This window comes from Corylus avellana, chromosome ca1 (assembly GCF_901000735.1).
Source record: "Corylus avellana chromosome ca1, CavTom2PMs-1.0".
NCBI classification, from domain to species: domain Eukaryota; kingdom Viridiplantae; phylum Streptophyta; class Magnoliopsida; order Fagales; family Betulaceae; genus Corylus; species Corylus avellana.
Genome location: NC_081541.1, coordinates 224,718 through 245,831, shown reverse-complemented (window position 1 = coordinate 245,831; position 21,114 = coordinate 224,718). Strand labels below are relative to the sequence as shown.

General features: G+C 37.8%; 4 protein-coding genes across 7 annotated transcripts in view; 3 read left to right on the top strand and 1 right to left on the bottom strand.

Moving 5' to 3' along the window:
* LOC132188349 (UPF0496 protein At3g49070) overlaps nucleotides 1-708 on the top strand; it is a 7,916-nt gene extending 7,208 nt beyond the window's left edge. The window contains exon 3 of the mRNA XM_059602776.1: nucleotides 41-708. Within this exon, the coding sequence (XP_059458759.1) occupies nucleotides 41-708 (668 nt within the window). The remainder of the gene's footprint in view (nucleotides 1-40) is intronic.
* Nucleotides 709-4,014: 3,306 nt separating this feature from the next.
* LOC132168151 (BAHD acyltransferase DCR) lies at nucleotides 4,015-7,345 on the top strand. Its single transcript, XM_059579246.1, has 2 exons — nucleotides 4,015-4,558; nucleotides 6,138-7,345. Exons 1-2 carry the CDS (start codon nucleotides 4,106-4,108, stop codon nucleotides 7,029-7,031), a joined length of 1,347 nt encoding a protein of 448 aa, XP_059435229.1. The 5' UTR covers nucleotides 4,015-4,105; the 3' UTR covers nucleotides 7,032-7,345.
* A 2,214-nt stretch (nucleotides 7,346-9,559) lies between these two features.
* On the top strand, nucleotides 9,560-16,231 carry LOC132168146 (N6-adenosine-methyltransferase non-catalytic subunit MTB). 3 transcript variants are annotated; one of them, XM_059579238.1, is made up of 7 exons: nucleotides 9,560-9,724; nucleotides 10,478-13,273; nucleotides 13,609-13,692; nucleotides 13,817-13,921; nucleotides 14,064-14,172; nucleotides 14,730-14,881; nucleotides 15,641-16,231. In XM_059579238.1, exons 2-7 carry the CDS (start codon nucleotides 10,574-10,576, stop codon nucleotides 16,085-16,087), a joined length of 3,597 nt encoding a protein of 1,198 aa, XP_059435221.1. In that variant the 5' UTR covers nucleotides 9,560-9,724; nucleotides 10,478-10,573; the 3' UTR covers nucleotides 16,088-16,231. The 3 variants fall into 3 exon arrangements, with proteins under 3 accessions (XP_059435221.1, XP_059435222.1, XP_059435223.1); XM_059579239.1 differs by having other exon boundaries at nucleotides 14,064-14,144; nucleotides 15,641-15,731; XM_059579240.1 differs by lacking the exon at nucleotides 15,641-16,231 and having other exon boundaries at nucleotides 14,064-14,176; nucleotides 14,730-14,837.
* An 823-nt stretch (nucleotides 16,232-17,054) lies between these two features.
* Nucleotides 17,055-20,832, bottom strand: LOC132168156 (sec-independent protein translocase protein TATB, chloroplastic). Of its 2 annotated transcripts, none has more exons than XM_059579256.1 (6): nucleotides 20,475-20,832; nucleotides 20,238-20,359; nucleotides 18,111-18,170; nucleotides 17,863-18,016; nucleotides 17,481-17,627; nucleotides 17,055-17,371 (listed from the first exon to the last, which is right to left on the bottom strand). In XM_059579256.1, the coding sequence occupies exons 1-6, from the start codon at nucleotides 20,689-20,691 to the stop codon at nucleotides 17,331-17,333; spliced, it is 741 nt and encodes a 246-aa protein (XP_059435239.1). In that variant the 5' UTR covers nucleotides 20,692-20,832; the 3' UTR covers nucleotides 17,055-17,330. The 2 variants fall into 2 exon arrangements, with proteins under 2 accessions (XP_059435239.1, XP_059435238.1); XM_059579255.1 differs by having other exon boundaries at nucleotides 17,055-17,386; nucleotides 20,475-20,831.
* Between the last annotated feature and the right edge of the window lie 282 nt (nucleotides 20,833-21,114).

Below are 21,114 nucleotides of genomic sequence, written 5' to 3'. Positions count from 1 at the left end.
AAGTTGGTTTTAAGTTGGGTTTGTGTTGTGTCTTTATCAAACCTCATTAAAACCACCCTTCAGTCTCTGGATGCAACAAACTTTTCCCTGGTGCTGACCGGTTTACACGATTTTGTCAATCCATTTGTCTCTACCGCTTCCTCACCGACCTGGGTTCGGGCTGTTCGAGCCAGTTGCTCTGGATTGCTAAAACAGCTGGAGTCAAACCGTGACAAGACTCGAGCCAAGCTTCGGCTGGCAAATGGATTAAAACGTGGCTCGGCTATTTTTCTTGTAGCATTGACGGCCTCACTAACTATAATCGTGGCGGCTCATGCGATAGCACTGCTTGTGGCTACGCCGGGTCTCATAGCGGCTTCACTCGAGCTGGCTTCAGTAAGGAGTCTAGCTAGGGTGACGGCTCAGCTGGATGCAGCTGCAAAAGGGACTTATATACTGAATAGGGACATGGACACAATTAGTCGGCTAGTAGCGAGGCTGAACGACGAGCTGGAACACATGCGTGCAATGGTTAAGTTCTGGGCGGAGAGGAAAGAGGACCGGCTTGAAGCGAGTGATGAAGTAGCGCGCCAGCTGAAGAAGAACGATTGCAGCTTTAGCCAGCAGCTTGATGAGCTAGAGGAGCATTTGTATTTGTGTTTCATGACCGTAAACAGGGCTAGAAATCTTGTGATAAAAGAGATGGTGGACCCCGGGCAACCTAGTTGAGTTGCCCATAACCAAACAAGTATCATCCAATGTTACAAAAAAAAAGAAAAAAAAAAAAAGTATCATCCAACTAGCCAAGGAGTAATTATTACAGACATTAATACTTTTTTGTCAGGTTGTGCAGAATAGACCACAGATTCACAGGCCATGAGTCATGACCAAACTTTTACCCGTAAAAGAGGCCATTGATTTAATTGGTTATTTGGTAACTGAATTATCAGCTTATAATTATATATAATTATAAATATTTCTTTATTATTTTGTTCTGCTGCTGATTTTGATGCTTTGGCTTGTTGGACTACTACTTTGATTATTCTCATCTAATCATCTGGATTGCTTCATGTTTAACTCCCCGAAATTGCATCCCGTCCAGCTACTACATTACGGTCAGCACTAATATTTCCATCAAGAGATTAGAATAGAGTCGAAAATATAAGAGATAACAAAAGAAATCCTCCAATCTTGAGAGATGCAGAGTTGTTGAATATCACATTAGATGAATTGAATTATTCGTAGAGACAACTAATAAGACCGCCAAAGCTTCTCCAAAGTTTGAGAGGCCGGGAGGATTGGTTTGGGATATCAAACGAATAATATGGCCCTCATGATTTCTGTAGACATTAGCCTGCATGTGCTGAGATGGAATTCCAGATGGGTGTGTCCAGACTCCAGAGTGGCAAAAAGCATTTGTCAATTGCAACTAGGACAAAACGATGGGATGAAAGAAAGAAGTGTATATGAAATTAACTTCAATCATATATACCTGCAGGGCCTCCAACTTTCACTAATTAGAAACCATATATACAATAGAAATACAAAAAGAAACTTCCATAATAGAAGCCACGTGGTGGCTATCAATTATCAAATTCATGGTGGTGTGGAGAAGGAGAAGTCTGCTTGTACAAATCTCATGGAAATTGATGTTGATTAAATGTCATCATATATATCCATATAAATTAGGGAAATTAAGAGCTATCAATCTTTCCATAAGTTAGTGGTTACGTTGGTTATGTAATTAGTGTATCCAAGAAATGAAGGGTGAGAGTAGGCCGAATCTTAAGAAAATTGGTCCACCTAATTCAAGGGTCTACATCAACATCTAATTATCAGGGAAAATTGAAGCTCACTCATCAGTCACCTGGGAATCCTCATTTATTCTCTCAACCTACTTTCGTGGCTACCGAGGGTGAGTCCCTGTAGACTATACTCATTAGAAAATAGCAATACAGTGAGAGGGAGTGAGAAACCAACAAATGCCAAAAATCAGTCTGCAAAATTTATATCATTTTTGTATGGCAACCTTACAAAAAAAAAATAATAATAATAAAAAAATAATAATTACCGGGATTAAAAGCATTCTCAACAATTTTTTTATTTTTTATTTTAAATTTAAAAAATAAAACTACTTTCTATTTTATTATCTAAATATAATTCTTAATATTTATCTATTTTTAATATTAATTAAATATTATTTCTTTACAACATATAACTTTCTACTCTTTTTACCAATATAATCCACGATAAAAGACAAATTAAGAAAGGAGATCGAGATGAGAGAAGAGAGAAAAATATATTGTATTAAAATAATAAATAAAAAGCTATAATATGGGAAATCTCTTTTGATTTTGTACACATTAGATAAAACTGTAACGTTTTCAATGCTTAAAGAACTTTTTGTGATTTTTTGTTATTTTTTCTATAGATAAGAAAGAAAAAAGTTATACAACTTTGACAATCCGTATGACTTACTCCCTCTTTTATGGTTTTTATTTATTTATTTTGGGTAAAAGAAAAGCGTTTGTAAAACACCTAAATTACGAGAAATTATGAGACGTACAAATTATTTTTCTTTTCCCGATTTCCTTTATTTGAATAGAAAAAAAAAATTATGAGACGTACAAAAGTATATTATTGAGTTTTATTTTCACAAATCAGTTTTTTTTGGCTAAATAATTTGTCGCCTCTTCTTTGCGAATCCACGGTATCTAATATCTATCTCCCTATATTCTTCTCAGTGTTTGTGTACGACTTATAATGAAGGACAAGAAATTATCGAACTAAAAAAGAGTAATGCTAAAAATTATTTATTTATCTTCTTTTTTTTTTTTTTTTTTATTCTCATAAAATTGATGTGGCTTTTAAAATCACCATTAAATTTTAGATGAATCATACTTGAATTTTGATCCAATGATAATTTTAAAAGCCACATTAATTTAAAAAAAATAAAAAAATATCTAAAAAAATGGGTTGAGCATTGTCAAAGAGAGGATGATATAATTTCATAATTGCACGGCAAAAAACATTAATAGATCTAGTTCTCTTCGTTTTGTAGACACAAAAGCTTTGTGAATTCTTTTAAAGGGTAACAGACAGGCATGCCTGATTTATTGCAACCTACTTTTATAGTTGAGAAATTAATTCATAATTATATGTCAACCTGATTAGTGTACAAATTACATTTACTAAACACTTTGCATTGATTAATTTCCATTGCTCCACGATCTTCCAATGCAATTACTCGCAACAGTGCCCAACTACTTGAAATCTGTCACATATTAAGCATGTAGAAGTGAGTCAAGTGACCATTCCCAACCGGGTAGCTAAAATAATTACCCAAATGTTACTATTTTATTTAAAATATTAATTATTTATCTATTTTTACTATTTAAAAAAGAAAAAGAAAAAGAAAATCATATTCAATTATTTTTCTTTTAATTTAACTTATGCATTGATGAATTAGAGTGCCCAATAAATACTCAATAAATTTGCTGAAAAGCCCAATGGGATCAGTTCTCATCTCATCTGCATGCAGCAAAAAAATAGATGTTTTTTGACGTGGCAAACAGTAACTTATGTTTGCCACGTCAAAAACCTTTTTTGACGCGTCATTTTTGACGTTCAGCAACAGTCAAAAGGGTGGGTGTCAAAAAACCCATATTTTTTACGTGTCTACAGTGAGGCGATTAATTCTGAGGCAATTAATTCGTTATGAGGTATTACGTGAAGGTAGAACAGTAGATCGAAATAAATAAATGTTACTGTTTTTCTCATTTTATGTATATTGATTTTAGATAAAAAAAAAAAATTATCATACTTGTCCTTTATATTCTTTTAAAAAATAATATTCATGAAGAACACAAAAAAATACTTTTTATAAAAAAAAAATAAAAAAAATGTAGCATTTCTACTTTCTAGTAGAAGTAGTGTTTTCCACCTATACGAACGAGAGAATATTAATGGGTCACAACTGCTCACATGAAACCCATAAATGCACCCCCCCAACCGCTTCAAATGTAATCTCCTATAAGTTTAATTACCTACAACTCATGCGTGTCTACTTCCTTCCCAACTAAATTAAGCTTTTCTTTCCTCCAATATCTCTAATCCCCCATCAACGATGGCAGCTGAAGTTGGGCACAAGGAGGAAACGAAGACTAGTGTGAAAATCACTGCCAAAACCCATGTCATGCCCATCAAGAAACTCGGAAGAAGGGAATGTCAGTTGGTGACATTTGATCTTCCCTACTTGGCTTTCTACTACAACCAAAAGTTGCTGTTTTACAGAGCCAGTGACTTTGAGGCGATTGTGGGGAAACTTAAAGATGGGCTTGCCCTTGTTTTGGAGGACTTCTATCAGCTGGCCGGGAGGCTTGGCAAAGATGAGGAGGGGGTCTTTAGGGTCGAGTATGACGATGATATGGACGGCGTGGAGGTCGCCGAGGCCGTCGCCGAGGGGATCGAAATTGCTGATCTGACGGTCGACGAGGGCAGCACCACTTTGAAGGACTTGATACCATACAACGAAGTCTTGAACTTGGAGGGTCTCCGTAGGCCTCTCTTGGCACTTCAGGTAATTAACACTTGGAATTTCATGCTAACCCATATTTATTTATTTATTTTTTAATTGTTTTCACAATCTCAACGAAACACAAACTATTATATGATCTTTCCTTTGTATATATTATTTTGTCTTCGTTTTAAGAAATGGTGGAAACCACATGCATTAAAGCACAACTCCCCCCTCCCCAACTCTTTTTTCACCCAGGAATAATGGCGGACTTGTTGGATGTATTTATGAGGTGCAGTATTGGGCTTGTCAGTGATTATGACAACTGAGCGATTCATGCCGCCCATTAATTATGAAAAAAAAATAAAATATAACCGATACTAAAACAAGTGATTTAATCAGTCACTTTGCTTAAATATAGTACATTAATTATGATTATTATTTTTTTCTGAATAAAAGAAAAAGAAAGGAATAAAAACCTTGGGAGTCGGGAGCATCTTGTCTAGACCTACGTGCATGTTGGTCACTCCTCCTTGGGTATTTAGAACCGATCGAATAAAAAGTACAGAGAAATGGTCCCTCAATTAATTAAGACTTTCTTGCGCCACATTTATGAGGCATGCTTTTCAAAACTTCTTTATTTCTCTTCAAATGAATTCAAGATGAACCGGTTCTTTATAGTTAAAATGACCAAAATGCTCATCAACTTTAAAGAACCGGCTCCTCCCGTTCTTTTGAACGGGAAAGGGTCCGAATTCCTGTGTGTTTTTTATGACTTTTGCCATAACTGTCGTTTTATTGTTTACCTGAGCTTAATTTTTGTTCATACTAAATGCGATCCCATAGAATCGCATGCTGACACGTAGCTAGGTTGAATACTTCTTCAGGAATGTCTTGGAGATCGTATAAGCATTCAAAAAGACTTGGATTTCAGTATTTAAAACAAATAATCTTCTGAGATGGGTTAATGGTTTATATATTATTTTTCATTACCGCGCGTTTGAAATTATCTTAACACTTTTACTGCTTTGACTTTTTTTCTGCCTTTTTTTTTTATTTTTTATTTTTATTGTGCTTTATATATCTTGTTGAGGTAAAGTGTTTTTACTAAAATTCAGTGATAAAAAAGAGTAAATATAATTGTTTAATTTTTATTTTAAGTTTTTAACACTTTGTCTGACTCAAGCTGCATATGAATAAATAAGACTCAATATTTAAAATATTTTTATTTGAATTATAGGATTAGAATTTAAACTCGAGATCTCTCATGTCCAAAGTAATATTATTACACGCCCATATATAGCAGCCCAATCTGGATGGAGGGCTCATTTTTTTATTTTATTTTTTTTTCTAAATTGTCTATTGTCTGTTGAAAGTAACATTAACACTTAATTAGAAAAAAAAATTAACACTTAATGCAAGGATAGGGAGCCCGAAAATTCAATTAAATTCTTTCTTGATAACAACATTTACACTAAATGCCAGGATAAGGGCTGATAACGTTGGTCTGTTGGACACACTACCAGCAGTCCAATCGTATTAATCTTCATCAATTTCCTTCTTTTCTTTCTTTTTTTTTTTTCCATTTGAAGCATAATTAATTATATGTAACAACTAACACGTATCTTCGTCATTGACGTAGTTAACCAAGCTGAAAGACGGACTCGCAATTGGGTGCGCATTCAACCACGCGATCCTCGACGGGACCTCCACGTGGCACTTCATGAGCTCATGGGCCGAGATCTGCGGCGGGACCCACTCTATCTCGGTCCCACCTTTCCTCGACCGCACCAAAGTCCGCAGCACGCGCGTGAAGCTCGACCTCTCGCTCCCCTCTGACCCACTCGCTTCATCCAACGGCAACGGAAACGGAAAGCTGCCTCCACAACTCAGGGAGAAGATTTTCAGGTTCTCGGAGGCTGCCATCGACAAGATCAAGTCAAAAGTCAACGAAAACCCTCCCTCATCGGACAGCTCAAAACCATTCTCCACATTCCAGTCACTCTCCGTTCATATCTGGCGCCATGTAACCCATGCACGTGAACTGAAGCCCGAAGACTACACAGTCTTCACCGTCTTCGCGGATTGCCGGAAACGGGTGGATCCACCGATGCCGGCGAGCTACTTCGGTAACCTAATCCAAGCAGTGTTCACCGTCACGGCAGCCGGGTTGTTATCGGCTAACCCGCCAGAGTTTGGGGCGTCGATGATTCAGAAAGCGATAGAAATGCACAACGCAAAGACGATTGAGGAGCGGAACAAAGAGTGGGAGAGCTCACCGAAGATCTTCGAGTTTAAGGATGCGGGAGTGAACTGCGTGGCGGTGGGGAGCTCACCGAGGTTCAAGGTGTACGAGGTGGATTTCGGGTGGGGGAAGCCGGAGGGTGTGAGGAGTGGGTCCAACAACAGGTTTGATGGGATGGTGTATATGTACCAGGGGAAGAGTGGTGGGAGGAGCATCGATGTTGAGATTAGCTTGGAGGCAGTGACTATGGAGAGGCTGGAGAAGGATCAGGAGTTTCTTATGGAGCTCTAGAAGAAGAAGAAGAAGAAGAAGAGTGCGTACTAATATTTAATTAAGCTAGGGCTTAGGGGTGGTGTAGGTGGTTGATTAATTAGTTGATAGAAGCTGCCGCTGTGATTTTAGTTTTCATGGAGGAGTTGAAATTCTAAAATCAGAATAGCAGTGATGTCACTGATGTCATGTTAAGGTGGAGTTTGTGCTTTGCTTGCTTCTTTTCTTTTCATTTCATATGGCTTTTCCTTTGGGCTTGTGATGATATATATGTGTGGATTGTGGACTCTATTCAAAAATTCGGATGGGTGGGCCATTGGGCCTTCATTGCTGTCGTCTGGGGGCTTTATTAGTCGGTAATTTATTTATTTATTTATTTTTATTTTCAAGTAAAAGAGAGTTATTATCATGTGTAATGTTATGAATCATGATGTTATTTGTTGGGAAATAATAGGCTTATTTAAAGAGTCGAAATTAAGGACTAATATATATTAATATCTGACGATTAAACGACCTTATCAAACATCACGCATATCTTGCACGTGCACCTTTTTTTGGTTCTAATTGATCTCTTCACGGACACAAGCTTGTCACTTCTTAAATTGTACAGAGTGGACCGAGTGGTGTTGACGTACCCATCACCCATGAGTTTTAAATATGTCGGACAAGCCAGATCATCCCAACTCTAAGTGGCCACCTTAAATCAACTTGAGCCGATTTGAACTTTGAGCTTGTTCGTGAGCACTATACTTACGCGAGCCACTGTTTTCAAGCAGACCCAATGTTGAAGAAATCAACCAACGACTACTTTCTACTGCTATTATTTGTCTATGCTTCCTTTTTATACCAATAACTTCAAGTTCAAATTAAAGGGGAGTAGATTCTTTTCCATTTCACTTTCATTTTCAAGTGAATGGATGACGTTGAACCTTTGGTAGGCAAATGGCAATTTCCACCCACAAGATTCTTTTATTGTCAGGTCAGGTCGGTGCCATTCAAAGCCTGGACCGAGCCCATTTTGTCCCCATACCAGCCCAACAAGACCCAGCCGAGACTTCCAGACTGCCAGACTCTATTCTTTATTTGTTTTATGGGTTAAATACTTCAGATCCCCTCGAGTTTTACAATTTTTTTTTTTTTGTTTCATTTTTATCACATGAGGTCCCTGTGGTTTTGATAATAGACCAAGTTAATCCTCCGTCAGTTGACCGTTAGTTGACTTAACAGAATTCCACGTAGACCAATCAAATGTTGACACGTGACACCTACTTAATTTTTTTTAAAAATTAAAAAAAAAAAAGTATTTAAAAAAAAAAAAAAAATTGGGGGTGGCTCATTATGGCCAAGGGGGTGGTTCGGCCACCCCCTTTGGCCATGGGGGTGGCCGAAACCACCCCCAGTGGATACTAGGGGTGGCCGAAACCACCCCCAACCACCCCTAGTATGGCCACTCCCAATTTTTTTTTTTTTTTTCGAAAATACTTTTTTTAAATTTTATTTTTTTAAAAAAAAATTAAGTAGGTGTCACGTGTCAACATTTGATTGGTTCACGTGAAATTCCGTTAAGTCAACTAACGGTCAACTGACGGAAGACTAATTTGGTCTATTATCAAAACTAGAGGTACCTCCTGTGATAAAAATGAAACCACAAGGAAGAAAAAATAAAGTTGTAAAACCCCAAAGGAGTTTGAAGCATTTAACCCTTGTTTTATTTTAAAAGTTGATATGGCCTTTTCAAATTGAAAAAATAAAAAATAAAAAACTATAGTATTCCGAACTCCAACTACTAAATCAATCCTTCTAAACTGTTTTAACTAATTGTCGCTCATGTTTTTTATACCTTTTTTTTTTTCTAATTATTTTTCTTCATATGAGGGCTTATTTAAACTTGATGTTGTGATAATGAAAACCAGCCATTTAATTATATAAAATAGAACAATTAAGAGCTAATTTTAACTATAAAATTATTGCAATTATATAACTGTCCTATAAATTATTAATTTGATTTTTTGTGCTCTACCTAGGAAGCATTAGGTTTCCAATGTCCCTTTTTATCTAAAAAAAATTTGAATAAAAAAAGATTTAGAAAAACTCAAACTAACCCACACTTGGGGTTAGTGGTTTTATTTATTTATTGTTTTTCCAATTTTTCTATATTATGAAATTTATTACTGTTATTTTTTACTTGCAGAAGGAGAATATTGTAACCTTAATAATAAATCATTAGAGTATATTAACTAAATTAAAAAAGAAAAATATATTACAAATTGATTAGTAGATTGAAAGGATAAGTGTAGTCCCTATTTTCTTTTACTAAAAAAAATTGTTAAGCTTTCATGCAGTACAAATTAAGATGGATTCTGTAACTCATCCACCAATCGCAGCAAAGAAAGCATAATAAACCCATTAGAAAAAGAATATTAGAAAAATTAATAACATAATCCATTAGTAGGCGTAGCAGTAGGACCGTAGTCCGTAGGTGGGTGCAAGAAAAATATATTATTACTTAAAAAAAAAAAAATTTAAGAAACAAAGGAGGAAAGAGAAAAACAAAAACAAAAATCAGCGTCGTCTCTATTGTAATTCGTTCGGTCTTTTGCAGAGAGAGAAGAACTCTGTGTCTTTCTGAGCCTCAAACCCTAATCGGGGGTTTCTACTTTCTTCCTGGCTCCTACTTCTTTTCCTTCTTACCAATCCCGAATCTCAAATCGCAGGTATTCTCTCTCTCTCTCTCTCTCTCTCAAATCTATTATTATTAATACGGGATTTCAATGTTAGGATTTTTTTCTTTCATATGGGCATTGTGTTAGTATTCAAATTCTGAACCTTTAATGGTCTGTCTGGTGAAAGTCAAGAACGCATTATCAACAGGTTTTGAAACTGGGGTTTTAGGTAGTTGGCGTCCGAGTATTCTGTGTTACCTCTGGTGGCTGAGAAAGTTAACAAATGACAACAAAACTATGATTTTCACAAATTTTTGAACTGGGTTCTACTGTGTAGCTTAGCTGGATTGGAAATGTTTCGTGCTTTGGGCACCGCGCATTCAATCGTAAATTTTGAGATTCGATTGTGGTTTGCTTTCTTGGCAACCAAACGAGTTTGATTTTTTTTGTTTAGTTAGTTGGTTGGTTCAATTGTTTGGATTTCAAGTTTTTTTAGGGTTTTAAGTTCATTTGGTTGTTTCTTAATTCTGGGCTGAGCGCCAGATTTTTACTTGTGCCCTATTTATTGTTCATGTGCTACCAAACATTATTGGAATGAGTTTAGCCAATTTTGTGTTTTACTTGATCTGCTTCCCAAGTCAATTGACCCACATTGATTTCAAGTTGTGTCAATATTTTTTATGCACAACTCCTGGCAACCCAACTTCAAAAAGTTAGAAAGAGAGACCTTTTTGGTGGATTCATATATGGCCTGTTTGGTTGTTATTTTCCTTTAATCTCTGACTTCTTTTAATTTGGTTTCAGGATGATCTTTTAGTTGATTATTCGTGCATATCAAACTGCTCTGGAAGTGAGAACATAATTCAAGTAGTAGACAGTGATTAGAGGCCTGTGCTTGTGATGGATTCACCCGAACGTGGTCGGAGTTATGCAAAACGGGACATAGAGGATGGTTCTGATGTGAAGAGTGATAGGACTGGAGATGATGAAGAGTGGGAGGGCAGTGAGAAGAGAAAGCATAGGTCAAGTAGGTCAAGAAAAATGAACAATGGGGATGAGTTGGAAGGGCTAGATAGCAGTGGAAGAAGAAGAAGTTCTGGGGACAGAAATGAGGGCCGCAAACGGTCAGGTGGATCCAGCAGAGCAGGTAGTGACGAGGATGACTTTGACTCAAAAAAGGAGTTGCGGTCGAAGCAGATGAAGAAAAGACAAGAAGAGAATACGTTGGAAAAGTTGAGCAATTGGTACCAGGATGGAGAATTAGAGAACAGGAAAGACGGTGGAGATAAATCGGGAAGTAGAGGGCATGGTCGAGCTGATGAAAGTGAGAGAAGGAAAATTGCCTCGAAGTTTTCTGAGTTTGAGAATTCTCAGAGCAGAAATAAAAGCAAAGAAGAAAGGTCACTTGATGGAGAGCTTGAAAAAGTGGTTGATAGAGATTCCAGGTATTCAGAGAGGAGGGAAAGTGGACGAGAGAAGGGTCATGGGTCTTCTGAGGAGGTGAGAAACTCGAGGAGAAAATGGGATGAACCTGATGCAGTCAAGAAAGCTGAAGAAACTTATTCTGAAAGAGCTGACCTGAGAAGTGGTAAGGCTTCTGATGCTACTAAGTATGAGAGTTCTAGAGAGAGAAGTGTGGTCGGGAGAAATGAACCAAGTGATAGTAAGATCCGAGGTGTAGATTCAAACAGTGAGAAGGGTATCAAATCTAACAATAAGGAAGAGAGAAGAGCTGATATTGAGAGGAGTAGGAGCAAAGTTAAGTCAGAGGCACTAGAAGAAGATAATAAAGTTAGTCCTATTACTCGCGAAGACAGATCAGGTAGGGAGAAAACCGAGAAGCATAGACAGCAGAGAACTCCTGTTCAGGATGTTGCTGAAAGCCGGGAGAGAACATTAAATGCAGATGATGATAAAAATATGCGGATGAGGGATAAAAGTGCAAGAGAAGTAGGGCTCTCCAACAGGTCAAGGACCCCTGAGAGGGTCGGGAAGCGTCATCAAGAAACAGATCACTCTGAGATAGATTATGAAAGAAATTTCAACCTCAAGCGGAAGGAACTGGAAAAGGATGGTTACAGGGATGATAGATCAAAAGGCAGAGATGATAGCTGGAGCGACAGGAATAGGGACCGTGAAGGTTCCAAAGAGAATTGGAAAAGAAGGCAACCTATCAGTAGTGATAAAGAGTCAAAAAGTGGGGATATTGTTTATGATCATGGCAGAGAGTGGGAGTTGCCAAGACATGGTCGTGAGAGGACTGACAATGAAAGGCCTCATGGTCGATCTGGTAATAGGAAAGATGGAAGCAGGGGTGAAGCTGTGAAAACCTCATCAAACTTTGGAATTTCGAATGAGAATTATGATGTGATAGAGATCCAAACAAAGCCTCTTGATTATGGAAGAGCAGATTCCGGATCCAACTTTTCCAGGAGAGCCGAAGTTGTTCAGCAATCTGACTTGAAATCAGCACCAAATGATGAAGAGTGGGCATACATGCAGGACGACAGGGCAAGAAGGAATGATTTATATGGGTCTGGGCCACCTGGTGAAGATTCAAAGGAAAGATATACAGATGATGGTACCTCTATGCGAGATCAAAATTCGTGGAGGGATGACTTTGATGTTGTTGGAGGAAAGGGAAGAAGCCAGAAAGGTGCTATGTCTGGTCGCAGTGCTGGTGGTCAAAGTTCTAGCAGTGGTTCACAGCCTCCATATGGGAACCAGGATCCAGGGTCCTTCAACAGAGCTGCCTCACAAGGAGTTAAAGGTAATAGAGTTGGGAGAGGAGGAAGGGGTCGGCCAACTGGGAGAGACAATCAACAGGTAGCAATCCCACTGCCTATAATGGGATCACCTTTCGGACATCTTGGAATGCCTCCACCAGGACCAATGCAGCCACTTACCCCTGGTATGCAACCTGCTCCAGGTCCACCAATTTCGCCAGGTGTCTTCATTCCACCCTTTACTCCACCCGTTTGGCCTGGGGCTCGAGGTGTTGATATGAATATGTTAGCTGTTGCACCAGGTCTCTCTCCTGTTCCTCCTGGACCCTCGGGTCCGAGATTTCCTCCTAATATGGGGAACTCACCCCCTGCGATGTATTTTAACCAACCTGGCCCCGCAAGAGGAGTTCCTCCTAGCATATCTGGCCCAGGTTTTAGTGCTGCTGGACCAATGGGACGAGGAGCTCCACCTGATAAAAATCCTGGGGGTTGGGTTCCAACTAAAAGTAGTGGGCCTCCTGGTAAAGCTCCTTCTAGAGGAGAGCAGAATGATTACTCTCAAAATTTCGTTGACACTGGTATGCGACCGCAGAATTTCATCAGAGAGCTAGAGCTTACAAATGTTGTAGAGGATTACCCTAAGCTTAGGGAGCTTATACAGAAAAAGGATGAGATTGTGGCTAAATCCGCTTCTCCTCCTATGTATTACAGATGTGACCTAAAAGAGTTTGAGCTGTCCCCAGAGTTCTTTGGAACCAAGTTTGACGTCATTCTTGTGGACCCCCCATGGGAGGAATATGTTCATCGCGCACCTGGTGTTGCTGACCATATGGAGTACTGGACATTCGAAGAAATAATGAGTCTAAAGATTGAGGTGATCTTTTTAGGTGTCATTTTTTCTATTCCAATTGCCATTTTCTTTGTGCTTGTTCTGAATGTGCATTTATAGAAGTGATGGTAGAACTTGGAAATGAGTAATTCTAACCGCTTTCGGTCGCAGATCATAAATGGTAAGAAAGTATATTATCAGGTGTATGATTTGATAATACCACCGTTCCTATACCAACAAACCTGAATCGGAATGTTATTAAGTAACTTGCTATAACTTCTTGGTCCAAGAAAGGACTTTAACGCAGTTTTCTTGTATTGACATAATTTCCTTTCACCCTTGACTTGGATATCTAAGTTTTTTGCCCTTTGTGTTCACAGGCAATAGCAGACACACCTTCTTTTATCTTCCTATGGGTTGGTGATGGTGCGGGCCTTGAGCAAGGCCGCCAGTGTTTAAAGAAGGTGTATAATTGGGCCTTCAGAATTTTTGTATGCATAGGACTAGGCTTTTCTTTATGGCTGTAAGTTATATTATAAGATTGTTGATGTGTTTGTTACTCTTGCCATTCTCTTTTGTGTTATGTAGTGGGGATTTCGTAGGTGTGAGGATATTTGTTGGGTGAAGACAAACAAAGCTACTGCAACACCGGGGTTGCGTCATGATTCTCATACTTTATTTCAGCACTCAAAGGTCAGTTTGATGTTTTTCTTTTATGTTTTGGATGTCTGCAGCTTCATCGTGCTGCCTTATCTTATTTGTTAGTTCATCGAATGCTTTATTACTGCATGGATTAATTTTCTAATTTGTTTGTCGTATTTTCATTATTGTAAAGGAGCACTGCTTGATGGGCATAAAAGGAACCGTCCGTCGCAGTACTGATGGTCACATAATCCATGCCAACATTGATACTGATGTAATAATTGCTGAGGAACCTCCTTATGGTTGGTATCATCCTTTCTGTCTTTGACATCATTGACATTTGCTTTGCATCTGTCTATTTTACATATACTTGCGTATTATTTGTGATAATTTGGGATATGAAATTGAGTTGTGTCATTCCATTTACTTTCATTTTTCTTTGGTCAGGTGTCATGCATGGGTCTGTGCAAATTCTTTTCCAAATCTGTAAATTTTGGTAGAATTTTTTTTTTTTTCTTGTGAAGTCTCAAACGGAGATTTGTTTTGTGAACTATGTTTTGAAGAAAGTGAAAGCAAAAAGGAATGCAGGCATTCTTAGTACTTTTGCATCAATGTTGTAGGGGTTTACGTGGGTTTTGTTCTTTATTGTTCCTAATAAGCATAGTAAGTCAATTTTGGCATGTGTTTGGACTTGAACTGCAACACAATGACTTGTATGGCACGATTTTGCTTTTACCCAGGGTATAAAAGTGTTGTACTTTTAGTTTACAAACACTGTTTTTATAATTTCCAGGGTTTTACAATATCTACTGATGAAATGAGCTCTCATTAGATAAGGTGTATGGCAATGAAATTGCAGGTTCAACCCAAAAGCCTGAAGACATGTACAGAATTGTTGAGCATTTTTCCCTTGGCCGCAGGAGACTTGAGCTCTTTGGTGAAGACCACAATATTCGGTCTGGTTGGCTGACTGTCGGAAAAGAACTATCCTCTACAAATTTTAATGCTGAGGTATGTCAATCAATCCGACGTTCTTTGAAAACAAAACCACCATAGTTCAATGTTTTTGTTGAACAGCCAATCTATTTCTGGAACCGGACGGAGGCTTTCATTCTGTGTGGAAAATTAGATGTGGGATATGAATATGAGAATCATAGAAGTCCTGCTGTACTTATCAATTAGAATATTAGCAATGTTCAATTTCTTCAATTAGTGGAATTGATGTCTTTTCTGGGGCTTTGTTTATTTCAATGGAAATCATTTTCGTGAGAGGGAAACATTGGGGGCTGATGGGAAGCATGATTAATGACCTCAAACTTGGGCTGCCTTTGTTTCACCGGAAATAAGGAAAAAATGTTAAAATCAGCAAGTTTTTATTTTCTAGCTGTTTCTATGATTCCCAAGTTTTGAAATCTTAGGAAGTGAAGTACTATTTTGCAGGCAAACATGGGAAAATGATATATCCCAGATTTTGTTTTGGAATATATTTTCCCACAAGCACCAATGGAATTTTCTGGGGTTATTAATATGTCTTACAAATATTTTAGGGAGCAAAAACCTTTTAAGATGAAAGTAACAATGTCTTCAAAAAAAAAAAAGACTTTTTAAGTTTATTTATTTATTAATATATAAATAATGTATATTCCTAACTCATAGAAAAAGAAGAACATAATGCTAAAAACAAAGGCGAATTAGTTCATGCCACTTGCCATAAATTGTATTGATTTGTTTTCCTATTCACTATCTTATTTGGATTTGGGTTGAATTCAGGCATATGTAAGGAGCTTTGCTGATAAGGATGGGAAAGTTTGGCAAGGAGGGGGAGGACGAAATCCACCCCCAGAGGCACCTCATCTTGTCATTACAACCCCCGAAATAGAGGCTCTTAGGCCCAAGTCACCAATGAAGAACCAGCAGCAACTTCAACAGCAGCAGTCAACATCCATTTCGCTAACGACTGCCAGTTCCTCCAATAGAAGGCCTGCTGGAAACTCGCCTTCAAATATGGGTGGTCTTGGTGTAAACCAAGAAGCTTCAAGCTCTAACCCCTCAACTCCAGCTGCTTGGGCTTCACCAATGGAGGGTTTTAGAGGAAGAGAGGGCAGCGGTATGCCTTCAGATGATAAGATTTTTGATATGTACGGATATAGCGGTCAGGCAAATCAAGACTATATAGATTTTGAGTCTCACAGTCACAGACAAATAAATTTGTTGTAACGGAATACTTACTCTGGCAGATATTTAATGGGCTGTGATGTAGCAGCCATGTAATTGCAGTTTTTCTGCCCTCCAATATAAAGTGGAAAGAAAATTCCATATGTTCTGCGCATGCATAATATTAATAGTCTTCGTTGGCTTTAATTAGTATCATATCTCATCTCATACATAAGTGCAGATGGTTCAAAACAAATTGGGCTCGATCTCATTTATTATTATTGTTATTTCCTTTTTAACTGAGTTAACTCATTTATGAATTGTTAAGAGTTCATAAAAGGAAATGAGAGGAGAGGATAGGATTGTAAACCATTTACGCATGTGGATGACGTGTACCTGAAATTATTGTTATTTTCATATTTTCTTTTTTAAAAATAAATATATTTTATTATTTATCTTTTTGTAAGACACATGGTGGATTGGTGGCTGTTGGATAACATTGGATGGTCAGAATTTGAAAAAAAAAGTATTTGCAGGGGATTTGATCCTGATCCTTAGGTAATCTGATTTGTTGCAGCAATGCCTCCCCCTCCCTCATCTTCGATATTCCACTGCAACTCTACAACCAAACGCGCCATGGTTTCCAAAAAGAAACCACAAGTTTGTCGTTCAGTCTGTAAAAAGTAAAAACGGCTTCATTTTTATTATTATTTTTTTTGGAAAGAATTTAGGGGTGTTGAAAAACGCCTCTTGTCCCAACCATGGAGGGCTCACTGGCCATCAGCCGGCATGGGCCAGGTGGGCTTGGGCGTGGCTGAATGTGCCAGAAGGCCTAAAACCTTGCGAACATCTGAAAGAAAAGAAAGGCTGGAGGCACCTCACAAGTCACAAGTCACAAGTCACAAACACGCGCTAAGAGATAAGCGATAAGGTAGATAGAGATAGCGTACTCAACTCTCAAGTACCAGTTTAGCCCTCAGCTTTTCCTTAATTTTTCATTTTCGAATTCTGAAATGATCACGATCATGCATCATGAAAAAAGAATCTAATTCATTCACAAAATTTAGAATTTCTTGGTTGCTACAAAATCATCTACTCCACAACCAACTCAGCGACACCCACAACTGCTTGCTTGTCCTCTTGAACCAATACTGAATTTCTAAACTCTCGCAGTTAACAAACAATGAAATATGAACGACTGCATAATAATAATTTTTTTTTTTTTTTGGCCCCAATCATCATATACATGGAGTTTCATGTCTCACTTCGGGCTTCTGAGATACCTTTCGTTTTCCTTCATGAAGTTTCATTTCTCACTTTCAGGCTTTTGAGGTGGAGGCATTGTAGCTTCTCGTATTGTAGCTGATAAACAAATTATACAGTTGAATATCAGAGACAGAGAAACAGAGAGACAGAGAGAGAGAGAGAGCGAGGTACTTGTTGAAGAATGACTAACCTTGGGGCTGGGTTTGAGTTTCCAACTCACCTTCTCCTGAAGGAGGTACCTGAACCTGCTGTTGGGCAGCAGATGCCTTTAGCTGCTCTTCTGTGATCTTTAGGTACTCTTCAGTGGTATATGCTCTGTTTGGGGATGAAGCACCATCTGCAATGTTGGAAATGACATGGCCCTATCAGATTTGTTTAAAAGGAAAGGACAGTACAGGAGAAGGAAAGCCGAGCGTGCTTGCCACTTTTGCATGTCTATAAAACCAGTCAATGCTGGCATCTTTTAACAAGTATATATACTTAAAAAAAAAAAAAAATGTTATCCTACTACCATGAAAATGAAACAAGGAGTTCAATTAAAATGTAGATGATGGAAATACTTAATCACTCACTGGGATCAACTACAGTTTGAGAATCCTTGGTGATCGTAGTAGATGATGGGGTTGATGTGGCATTGGGTCTGCTCGAGCTGATTTTGTTTTCCGTTGATATGTCATCAAGACCAATCTCCCTTTCAAGGGTGCTCTTGAAATCCCTCGAAACTTCCTACATACGAATAAAGAGGCACCACTACTTAAACCAGAGCTTCTCCAGAGTGGCTTAAACAAGACAAATTCAACCTAAAGTTTTATGTTCCAACCTGAAGTTCTCTAATGGTGGGTTGAAATGCACGCAAAGTCTTCCCCAAATTTCGAGCAACCTGCATTTAGCTAACTCAATTGAGATACCATATAGATCATCTAGAACACACATGCACAAAAAGATTAACTTTTGTTAAGAGTTGATCTTTTAAGTCAAAAGTATGCAAGACATATTATGCTACCATTTGCTCACACACTTAAACATGTAATCTATAAGTACAGAGATAAGCATATATAGGCACTCTGGACCTGATTTATTTTAATTTGCCACTCCTCCATTCTCAACTCAGGGCTCTTGTGTGCTTACTAAAAATTAATAAAGGAATCATACAACATGATAAGCATGTAACTCATATTTTCCTAGAAAATCAAGAGCAGCACAAAAATCACGGTTAACCCACCTATCACTAACCACAACTCAAACTCCCAACTTTTTAGCAGAGTGTAATAGAGCTTGCCTCCCTGAAATTTTCTATTAATGAACGTGTGATTACGTGAACTTCAACACTAGTGTACTTTTTATTAACTTACAAGTTATCCCAAAAGCTTAAACTTTTAGGAAGAGGTAAATTTAATTACTTAATCATTATTTTAACCCTCCCCCTCACATGTGGGATCAAACTCTATTTTAATAGGTGAAGCCCAACACGTAGAATATTTAATTTAAATGGGGGGTGATTTGACGGAGTCAAGGTTTGATCACATGACCTTTGGCTCTGATACTATGTTAAATTACCAGTTATCCCAAAAGTTTAAGCTTTTAGGAAAAAGGTAAATTTAATTATTTAATCATTACTTTAATACTTTTTATATGGATAAAGTAAACAAATATGTTTCCCTACATCGTCACCTATCAAAAAAAAAAAAAAAGTTTACCTACATCGTCATAGATACCTCCTATATATTAAAGGTATCACTTATCAAAAATATATAAAAGGTATCACTAGTTCATTGCCTACAAAGCACCCAAAAAGAAGTAGGAAACAAAGTAGAGTAGCCCTCATAAATTATCTATAGTTTTACATGAAGTAAGAAGCAGTGAAGCTAACTATATACGTCTCTCCTATAACAGAGTAATCTACTTTATCAGTGGCTCTACGGCAAGGGATCAAAGGAGAAAGTTGCATGGTATTCTAGTATCATTGTATTGTCTATTGATGATTGTGTTGTTGTTTCAGACACTGAGATGCCACTATGTTTGTTCATACAATGTAGAATAACTGTGGTAATTGAGAATAAGCATTCAAGGATTGCACAAAGTTAAAACCATTGAAGAATGATAAATACCAGAGTATAGGTGTTATTTGGCTTCTTACAATTTACAAGTTATAGTTCTTACTCTGGTGATGTAAGGAGATATTTCATTTGAGATATGTCCACAATGACACTAAATTTGCAGATTACTTAACTTATCAAAGAAAAAGAATGCATTAAGTTGTGGACTACTTAAGAGCAGTGAGCTCATTAGGAAGATACAAAGAGCTTCCTATGGAAGAGGCAGCTTGGAGTTCAGATGTGGCACCATTATGATCTCTCTCAAGCGGGAAACTTCATAAGATTTGTTGGGTTCATCAAGATACTTGAAGGGAGTGTTAAGAGTTTTAGGTTGTCCTAGCAAGATAACAGGTGTTACTAGGATCATATTCTACTCTCTCTCGAAGTCTCAGTCAAATCATGCGTTTAAGGAATGCTCTTCAGCAAACATCACAGTAACGAATATGATCGCTTCTTTTTTCTTTTTTCTTTTTAAGCAATTTTCCAAGCAGACGGACAATTCTATATGAGATTCTCAGTACACTAATATTATAATAAATAAAATTTAAAAAATAAAAAAAAATAAAAAAAAATAAAAAAAATAAAAACTAGGTTGATAAAGTTCATTTTCCCCCATAGGGATAGCATTCTAGATTACAATGGACCTTACAACAATTTCATTGGCTTTATCCCAAATCCTCGAGAAGAAGAAAGACAAACCATTTTTTCGACCCACAGATTTCTTTTTCATGAGAGTAATTCGAATTAAGATCACATGCATATACATAGAAAGTTAATAGTTTAGTAAACAGACAAATGTAACAAACTGAAAGATAAAGTCCAAAGTTTTAAATTTTATACACGCGACTCACCTCAGCAAGACCTTTGGGACCAAAAACCAACAAAGCTACCACCCCAATGACCAGAGCCTCGGGAGCTCCAACCCCAAACAGAGATGCATAAACCATCTTACCCTTACACCTTTCCTTCCTCTCTGCACCACCATCATTTGTTAAAAAAAAAAAAAAAAAACCAAAGATTTCACATCCCAATTATTTCAGCTGACTAAAAAAGAGAGAACAAACGACCAAAGGAGTGAGAAGAAGTACCTGAATTGAGAGGCTTTGGTGTGATTGAGATACCCAGATGTTTGAGGCCGCTCCACGGAGAAAAAATACTGAGACCCAGTGGAGGAACCCATTTGGAAAGATGAAATTTTGGGGTTTTGGGGTGTGAAGTGTGAGAAGAAGATACGGAGTAAATAACAGATTTTGCAGAGGACGGTGATGAGAATGTGGGAGTACAAATTGCCGAGGCCATGACCATACGTCTGATGATTTGAAGATAGTAAGCCAGCTTCTTTACGCTACTATGTCTGATTTTTGAGTCATGGCCTTCTGCGGAGGCACCGGTCCGGTATTATCCTCATTCCTCAGACACACACAACAACCATAGAGATTAGAGAGTGAATGTAATGCGAAAGTGATGACCCATCTTGGCCTGCTTCCGGGCTGACTACGAAATATCCTACGACTCGACTCAACTCAACCCAACCCAACCCAACAATGCTATGACAACTCACGACCATTGGGCAGCCCAACGGCCCAACCACCTCGGACCAAGGCTTCTTCTAAGAACCCAATTTCTTTTTGATGATAGGCTTAATTTGTTGAATAAAAAGGTGCACCATGAGCACGTGTAATAGATACGTTGCTTGTTAAAAAAAAAAAAAAAATCGCTTTACCCCCA

What these genes read in the sequence shown, in the direction of transcription:
- LOC132168151 (XM_059579246.1), top strand. Translation starts at nt 4,106, where the DNA reads ATGGCAGCTGAAGTTGGGCACAAGGAGGAAACGAAGACTAGTGTGAAA. An exon ending in GGCCTCTCTTGGCACTTCAG is followed by an intron (nt 4,559 to 6,137) that starts GTAATTAACACT and finishes TCATTGACGTAG; the next exon opens with TTAACCAAGCTGAAAGACGG.
- LOC132168156 (XM_059579255.1), bottom strand. Translation starts at nt 20,691, where the DNA reads ATGGTCATGGCCTCGGCAATTTGTACTCCCACATTCTCATCACCGTCC. An exon ending in GTCCCAAAGGTCTTGCTGAG is followed by an intron (nt 18,171 to 20,237) that starts GTGAGTCGCGTG and finishes AGCTAAATGCAG; the next exon opens with GTTGCTCGAAATTTGGGGAA. An exon ending in TCAAACTGTAGTTGATCCCA is followed by an intron (nt 17,628 to 17,862) that starts GTGAGTGATTAA and finishes CCAACATTGCAG; the next exon opens with ATGGTGCTTCATCCCCAAAC.
- LOC132168146 (XM_059579238.1), top strand. Translation starts at nt 10,574, where the DNA reads ATGGATTCACCCGAACGTGGTCGGAGTTATGCAAAACGGGACATAGAG. An exon ending in CTTTATTTCAGCACTCAAAG is followed by an intron (nt 13,922 to 14,063) that starts GTCAGTTTGATG and finishes ATTATTGTAAAG; the next exon opens with GAGCACTGCTTGATGGGCAT. An exon ending in CTACAAATTTTAATGCTGAG is followed by an intron (nt 14,882 to 15,640) that starts GTATGTCAATCA and finishes GGTTGAATTCAG; the next exon opens with GCATATGTAAGGAGCTTTGC.